Source organism: Zophobas morio, unplaced genomic scaffold (assembly GCF_036711695.1).
Source record: "Zophobas morio isolate AGI-343-1 ecotype UQ-CSIRO unplaced genomic scaffold, CSIRO_AGI_Zmor_V1 ptg000030l, whole genome shotgun sequence".
NCBI lineage: Eukaryota > Metazoa > Arthropoda > Insecta > Coleoptera > Tenebrionidae > Zophobas > Zophobas morio.
Window position 1 is genome coordinate 7,651,643 of NW_026972135.1, and position 8,595 is coordinate 7,660,237.

The 8,595-nt window shown below is 32.3% G+C and overlaps 1 protein-coding gene across 1 annotated transcript; it reads right to left on the reverse strand.

The window, feature by feature from the left end:
- Positions 1-4: 4 nt before the first annotated feature.
- On the reverse strand, positions 5-1,729 carry LOC135138126 (cytochrome P450 6k1-like). The gene is made up of 3 exons (XM_064068001.1): positions 557-1,729; positions 253-504; positions 5-202 (listed from the first exon to the last, which is right to left on the reverse strand). The coding sequence occupies exons 1-3, from the start codon at positions 1,620-1,622 to the stop codon at positions 39-41; spliced, it is 1,482 nt and encodes a 493-aa protein (XP_063924071.1). The 5' UTR covers positions 1,623-1,729; the 3' UTR covers positions 5-38.
- Positions 1,730-8,595: the final 6,866 nt, after the last annotated feature.

An 8,595-nucleotide genomic window follows, 5' to 3' on the forward strand; every position in this document is an offset into this window, starting at 1 on the left:
AACATAAAAATAAAACTGTATTTCAATTTCTCTAAATTTCAAACTTTTCGCACATTTACATAAAGACCTCCTTTGTTTTGCACAAACAACGAACCAGGGTCAAGCTGTAGCGGCACAGGCGTCTTCTCGGTGGCTTCAAAGACAAAATCCTTGATAATACGGGCCAAAGCCACTTTGCTGACTAGAAGCGCAAATCTTTGACCTGCAAAACAACGTACTTGTGACACCGGAAAACTTAAAAACCTGACTTACCAATACAATTCCTTGGTCCTTCCCCGAACGGTAGGTACGTATACGGCGTCAAATTCCTCTTGTTGTCGTCACTGAACCGCTCAGGGTCGTACTTTTCCGGTTCTGGGTAATATTTAGGGTCATAGTGTAACCCAGAAATAGGAACAAGAAGGGAAACGCCTTTTTCCAGAGTGAAACCGGTTTCTTCAAAAGTGTAGTCCTCGGCGGCTTCGCGCATCAAAAATGGTGCCAAAGGGTACTTCCTCAAGGTTTCTAAAATCATAGATAGGAATAAATGACGATATGCGAAAATCTTGCGACTTACCATTGATGACCATGTCCATGTATTTCATTTCTTGGAGGTTTTCATAGGTGAAAGTACCACTTTCTTGGAAGATTTCGGTCACTTCTTTCCTTAGCCGGTCCTGGATTTCTGTATGCAAAGCAAGCTCGTAGCACGTCAAAGCTAGAGTTATAGAAGTCGTGTCGTTTCCAGCTGAAAAGAAAGGAATCGCTTGACCGGCCATCTTAACTTCGTCGTCAAACTTGTAACCATCAGTAATCGTCTCAATTTTTCTCAAATTAATCAGCAAGTCGATGAGGTCGTTCCTCACAATTTTCTTCTTCTCTCTTTCGTGCAGCGTCGTCGTGAACACGTTAAACAAATAATCTGTACAATACTTATCACCAAACGTCAGCTTAAAGAAGTCGACGAAACTGTGCAAAAAGAAGAAACAGAAGATCGAAAATCCACGAACCACTGAACCAAAATCCACCATTTTCGTTGCAACTTTCAAGATCTCGGACTCTTCGTCTTTGAAGCAGTTTGTTTTAATACCGAAGGCGCAGCTCGAGATTATATCAACCGTGTACTTCTTCATCATCATCTTCACGTCGACTTCTTCGTTCGGGTGCGTCTCGCAAAAATCGTACAAGTCGTCTACGCACTCTTGCATGAGCGGAAACATCAGCTTCATCTTCCCGGATGTGAAGACCGGCGATATTTTGGCACGCATGTTGCGCCAGATGGCATCTCGTGCAATGAAGAGGGCGTGGAATGCCAAAGGGTCTGCTTTTTCGTTCGCCGCGATTTTCCTATTGGGGAATTTGTTGAAGTCTTTGACTAGGATTTTCTTCAAGAGGTCGGGGCTTCTGATGAGCAGAACTGGCTGGTGGAAGATGAACATTCCGACGTAGGGTGTGGGGAATTGGTTGTAGATGTTGCAGAGGCGTTCGAGGATGTGCTCTTTTCTTCGGACTATGTTGTAGAAGCTGCCGAAGAGGAAGACCGGTTTTTCGTAAGGGACATTCCGGGACTTCCAGAAGTTGTAGTTTTTGGTGTAGAGGTAGTACAAGATGAGGAACAAACACGTTAGAATGAGGGCCAACATTTCGGGTGAGGAGCGTGTGTTCTTCGTGAGGTTGGCTTAAAAATTGTGGGTATCAGTTTCGGCGGAACTTTGCGACGGTGTTATCTGGCGATAAATTTATAGGTCGGTCGCTTTTGTGTGATTTATGGAAATTTGCAATCAGATATGGGAGAGTAAATGACATTAGGCTGACTAATGTTACATAATTTTAATTATCACTTGTTTGTGGAAGATCAGCCAGGTGTGGATGATTAGATCGTAGATTAGATGCTGCAAACAATAAATGAATCATGATAAGATCAATCATTGCATATAAGTGGAATTGGAAATTCGTAAGTGATTACCTAAATCCGGATAGAGATATGGCCCACTTAACTTTTGTGTTTTCTTAGAAACACATGACTCAAATATATGGTGTATCATACATCATAAAACTTCTAAATAACGATTGAAAAAAAAATTCAAACAGTGTGAATAAAAATTGGCCATTTTTGTCTCTTCTCCTCTACAGTACTATAGTTATCACATTATTGCCAATGTCAACACTTTCAAGACCTTGACCAGATAATTTTAGTTCTTTAGTGCATGCGAACTTTAATTATTTTATTTTTAAAATTTGTACGAGTATATTTTTTTGCTTTTTGTTTTGATAATACAAATTTAGTGCCTGAGTTAGACCGTGGTTGTGTTGTTTTTCTTTTGCTTTTTGTTTTAACTTTATAAGTAGTATTTTTAGCTATACTTCTTGATCCTTATTTTTTTTTACGATGAACTTTTTTATCAGTTACGCTTATGACCTCAGAATTTGGCAGTGTTGCTGAGAGGAGATAGTAAGTATGTTAAAGCATTGTCTAAGTATATTATAGTTGGACAACCTAATACAAATTTTAATTTTTCAACTTTAAATGTTTCAATTTTTCAATATTTCAATTTTGGGCTTTTCCGATTCTTCCATTCTTCAAATTTTCTATTTCTCGATTTTTTTATTTTTCGATTTCTCAATCTTTCGATGTTTCAATGATACGATTTCTCAATTTTTGTCCTCTTCAATTTTACGGTTTTTAAATATTTCGATTTTTCAATTTTTCAAATTTTCATGTTTCTAAATTTTCAGTTTGGCGATTTCTAAAGTATTTTTTTATTTGTCCATGTCTGGACTTCCTAAAGTTTCGATTTTTCACAGCTTCAATTCCTCAGTTTTTCGATTTTTTAAGATTACGATTTTTCGATTTTGCTTTTTTAGATTTTCGATTTCTCAATTTTCCAATTTTTTCTTTTCTCAATTTTTTTAATATTTCTTTAAGTTATGAGATTTTTCGATATTTCAATTTTTCGACTTCTCGATTTTTGAATTGATGGATTTTTTTTGATTAATCGATTTTTTACTTTTTGGATTTTCAATTTATTTATTTCTAGGCTTTTCGATATCACGAGTTTTCAATTTTTCAAGTCTCAGTTTTTGGGTTTCTCGGTTTTTCGATTTTTTTCTTTTGAGCTTTTCAATTTCTGGATTTTCCAATTTTTCAATGTCCCGATTTTTCAATTTTGCGATATTTTAATTAATCAATGTTTTGAATTTTAGATTTTTCGATTTCTCGATTTTTTGAATTTTCAGTTTTTCATTATTTAAATTTTTCAATTTTTCAAATTTTTGCGTCAAATTTTCCGAATTTTTAAATTTTTTGAGATCTTAATTTATTGAGATTCGGATGTTTCGATGTTTTGATTGTTCAATCTCTCGCTTTATCAATTTTTCCATATTTAAGTTTTCGATTTTTCGATTTTGGCCTATTTCGGTTTCTCAATTTTTTGATTTTTCGACTTCTCGATTTTTCGACTCCTTAATTTTTTTGTCTTTTGATTTTTCTATCTCTCGATATCTCAATTTTTTAATTTTACAATGTTTCGATTTTTTGATTTGTCCGTTTTTCGATTTTTTGCTTTTCGGTTTCTAGATGTTTCGATGTTTCGATTTTTGATTTACTTATCCGATTTTTTAAATTTTCTACTTCTCGATTCGTTGATTTTTGTTTTTCGATTTTTAAATTTTAGAATTTCGAATTTTTATTTTTTTGATTTTTTGATGTTTGGATTTCTCCATTTTTAGTTTTAGGGTATTTTAACTTTTCAATGTTTTAAATATTAGATTTTTCGACTTTTCGATTTTTGAATTGATGTTTTTTTGTGATTTCTCGATTTTTTACTTTTTGGATTTTCAAACTTTAGATTTTTCAATTCTACGACAGTTTAATGCCTTCCATTTCTCAATTTTTTAACTTTTCGATGTTTTAACATTTCATTTTTTAAAATTCTAGGCTTTTCGATATCTCGAGTTTTCAATTCTTCTATATTTCAATTTTTCAATTTTTCGATATTTTGAATTTTAATTTTCTATTTTCCATTTTTTCTTTTTAAAAATTTTTCGATTATTCAATTTTTTAATTTCTCAATTTATCGAATACTGATGTTTCGTTGTTTTGATTGTTCAGTTTCTCAATTTTTCAATCCTAAGATTTTTCGATTTCTCGAAGTCTCAGTTTTTGAATTTTTCGATGTTTCGATTTTTGGATTTCTCGGTTTTTCGATTTTTTTCTTTTGAGCTTTTCAATTTCTGGATTTTCCCACTTCTCAAAGTTTCGATTTTTCAGTTCTTCAATTCTTCGATTTTTCGACTTCGCTTTGTTGGTTTTTCGATTTCTCAATTTTTGGATATTTCTTTCAGATTTGATATTTTTCAATACTTCGATTCTTTGGTTTTTCGACTTCTAGATTTTTCTATTTTTTATTTTTGGATTTTCAGTTTTTTGTTTTTTATACTTTAGATTTTTCAATTTTTCGATTGTTTTATATTTCAATTTCTCAAGTTTTCAACTTTTCCATATTTTAATTTTTAAATTTCTAGATTTTTCGGTTTCTCGAGTTTCCAGTTCTATATTTTAATTCTTCACATTTCCGAATTTTTACATTTTTTGACATCTCAGTTTATTGAGATACGGATGTTTCGATGTTTAGATTATTCAGTCTCTCGCTTTATGAATTTTTCCATAATTAAGTTTTAGATTTTTCGATTTTGGCCTATTTCGGTTTCTCAATTTTTTTATTTTTCGACTTCTCGATTTTTCGACTCCTCGATTTTGTCTTTTGATTTTTCGATTTCTCGAAGTCTCAATTTTTGAATTTTACAATGTTTCGATTTTTCGATTTTTTGGTTTTTCGATTTTTTGCTTTTCAGTTTCTCGATTTTTCGATTTTTGATTTATCCGATTTTTTAAATTTTCGACTTCCCGATTCGTTGATTTTTCAGTTTTTCGATTTTTAAATTTTAGATTTTCGAATTTTTATTTTTTTGATTTTTTGATGTTTGGATTTCTCCATCTTTAGTTTTAGGATATTTTAACTTCTCAATGTTTTAAATTTTAGATTTTTCGACTTTTCGATTTTTGAATTGATGGATTTTTTTTGATTTCTCGATTTTTTACTTTCTGGATTTTCAATTTATTGTTAACTTTAGATTTTTCAGTTTCGCGACTGTTTAATGCTTCGATTTCTCAATTTTTCAACTTTTCGATGTTTTAGCATTTCATTTTTTAAAATTCTAGGCTTTTTGATATCTCGAGATTTCAATTCTTCTATATTTCAATTTTTCGATTTTTCGATTTTTTGAATTTTAATTTCTCAATTTATCGAATTCAGATGTTTCGTTGTTTTGATTGTTCAATTTCTCAATTTTTCAATTTTTCACTTTTCTTTTCGGCTTCCGACTCCTCAATTTCTCGATCCTCCGATTTTTCGATTTCTCGAAGTCTCAGTTTTTGAATTTTTCTAAGTTTCGATTTTTGGATTTCTCGGTTTTTCGATTTTTTTCTTTTGAGCTTTTCAATTTCTGGATTTTCCAATTTTTCAATGTCAAGATTTTTCAATTTTTCAATTTTTCAAATTGAATTGGATTTTTCGATTCTTCAATTTTGCGATATTTTAATTAATCAGTGTTTTGAATTTTAAATTTTTCGATTTCTCGATTTTTTGAATTTTCAGGTCTTCAGTATTTAAATTTTTCAATTTTTCGAATTTTTGCGTCAAATTTTCAGTTTTCTGATTTCTCAATTAATCTATTTTTGATTTTCCCACTTCTGAAAGTTTCGATTTTTCAGTTCTTCAAATCTTCGATTTTTCGACTTCGCTTTATTAGTTTTACGATTTCTCAATTTTTGGATATTTCTTTCAGTTTTGATATTTTTCAATACTTCGATTCTTTGATTTTTCGACTTCTAGATTTTTCAATTTTTCGACTGTACTGTTTTATATTTGAATTTCCATAGTTTAATTTTTATTTTTCTAGATTTTTCGGTTTCTCGAGCTTCCAGTTCTATATTTTAATTCTTCAAATTTCCGAATTTTTAAATTTTTTGAGATCTCCATTTATTGAGATTCGGATGTTTCGATGTTTTGATTATTTAATCTCTCTATCAATTTTCCCATATTTAAGTTTTAGATTTTTCGATTTTGGCTTATTTCGGTTTCTCAATTTTTTGATTTTTCGATTTCTCGATATCTCAATTTTTTAAATTTTCGACTTCTCGATTCGTTGATTTTTCAGTTTTTCGAATTTTAAATTTTAGATTTTCGAATTTTTATTTTTTTGATTTTTTGATATTTGAATTTCTCCATTTTCAGTTTTAGGATATTTTAACTTTTCAATGTTTTAAATTTTAGATTTTTCGATTTTTCAGTTCTTCAATATTTTTTTATTTTTCATATTTTGACGTTTCTGAATTTTTAATTTCGGGATTTCTCAATTAATCTATTTTTTATGTTCCCATTTCTCCACTTCCTGAAGTTTCGATTTTTCAGTTCTTCAGTTCTTCAATTTTTCGTTTTTTCAAGTTTTTGATTTTTCAATTTTTCGATTTTTTAATTTCCTAATTTTTGGATATTTCGTTCAATTTTGTGATTTTTCAGTTTTTCGATTTCTCAATTTTAACTTTTTTTAAATTATTATTTTTTTTCGATTTTTTGAGTTTTCAGTTCTTCCATATTTCAATTTTTCAATTTTCGGAATTTTTAAATTTTCGATTGTCCAATTTTTTTTATTTTTACGATTTTTCAATATACTGAAACAATGGTTAAAGTAACCAGAAATTTTAGAAAAACTGTACAGTCAAAACCAGTGGCGTAAATATTATCGTGGCAGGGGGCGGTTCGCACAAATGCAGACGAATGAAATGTGTATAAATTAAATAACTTCAACTGTTTATGTTCATATTAAGCACGTTCTGATAACACTCATCAGCGGCCGCATTTGTGTTAAGAGAAAATGAAATTTGCACGTTTAAAAAATATACAAAATTTATTTACAAAATTTCAGGTGGGAGACATTTTTCAGCCTAATCTCAACATATCCTCTTCAAAATTTTCACTTTCACTCTCATCGTCACTTTCTACGTCTTCACTGTCCGTGGGCACGCACAAATCATAAAGAAGTTCTTCAATTCTGTCGCTGTCACTGTCACTGTTAATGTTGTAGTCACCTGACGATGGCGCTGACAATAAATTGTAACGGTCATCGACCATGTCATTACCTTCCTCATCACTAACGTACATATGGTATAACGGCGTTTCAAATTTGATTATTTTCTTGTTACTTTCGCCTATAGGAAGACCGTTCACTATTGAATAAAACTCTTTTGCTGTTTTCACCTCAAATATTTCAACGATGTGTTTCCTGGAGGCGTCTCTAGCCAGTTCCACTAAAGAAGGCACCCTTGGAAGAACGTCTATTTTTTTTGCAACAACTTTCGGCAAGTTTTCTATCGTTAATATGGCAGTTCTTAATTTTGGGTTAACGCAGAAATCTAGTAAGCGCAGTACATCATAGGGAATCCATTGGTAAAACCATGATGGGGACAAGTTCAAACGAGGGACATCCCAAATTGTATACTGACCAACGGCCGATTTTTCTGAAATTAATGCAGCGATATCTTCTACGCTTAAAGTAATGTTTACGAGGTATACGACCATTACAGTTTGATACGTTAGGAGACTTTTGTACTTGTTCGTATCTAATTCTATATCTAGGTGCAGTAAAGTCCGAAAGAGGATGCAATCACCGAACCTTCTGTAGACGATGTGGCACATGTCCATATCGCACTTCATACCATACTCGACCATGAACAAAACGAATGTTGTGGCTTCTAGTTCTGAATCTCCAGATTCACAAATACTTATGCCGTCCACTCTTTCGAAAAATTCTATAACGCAATTGAAATAGAAGTCGTTTGTGGACAATAAATATTCCATCCTTTCCTGGAAGACAGAAAAGGATCTAAAAATACAATTCGGCACCTCTTGTGACTCCAGAGCAGCTCTTACAGCCTCCGGGTGTCTCCGGACTACTGTTTTGAAGCGCTCGAAATCCATTCCCATCAAACATATTAGCAAAAATGAGTGATCTTTGTTGTCATTGATCACAAATTCTAAATCGTAGTTAATTAATCTATCGACCAGAAATATTTTCACGTGATTGCGGTCTTGTGATTTCTCCAAGAACTTTTGCTTGTAGACTAGGTGAAGAAACGTCTGCAAACGCAGTTTGCCACACTTGGAGTCATCGTTCATGGTATGCATGAACAATTCCTGGAAAACAAAATTTGATACTTGATCATACATCTGCAGCGACACAAAGTCGAACGCGTTGTATGGACCAAAAAATTCGGAGCAGTTATCAGTGCGACTTTCTATTGCGGGGTTGCCTCCATAATAGAGTAACATGGCTACCGTCTCGTCTAGGCTTTCATCGTAGATTCCGTTCCAATGAAACCCATCCAAAATAAGGCGGAAAATGGTCTTCTTGTCTTTGTGGATAAAATTTGGGTCCAAGCCATGGTCTAGGCAGAATTTTATTTCCGCAGGGTCTGTGCTGTTGTATAGTGGAAGATTATTAGCGCGGTGAAAGCTGTGCAAAGTGGGTTGGATTCTATCTAATTGTAGATGAAAT

Bases quoted from the DNA above. Each gene is read 5' to 3' on its own strand.
- LOC135138126 (XM_064068001.1), bottom strand. From the start codon at position 1,622: ATGTTGGCCCTCATTCTAACGTGTTTGTTCCTCATCTTGTACTACCTC. The intron at 505-556 runs GTAAGTCGCAAG...CTATGATTTTAG, and splicing joins CATGGACATGGTCATCAATG to AAACCTTGAGGAAGTACCCT. The intron at 203-252 runs GTAAGTCAGGTT...GTTGTTTTGCAG, and splicing joins AGGACCAAGGAATTGTATTG to GTCAAAGATTTGCGCTTCTA.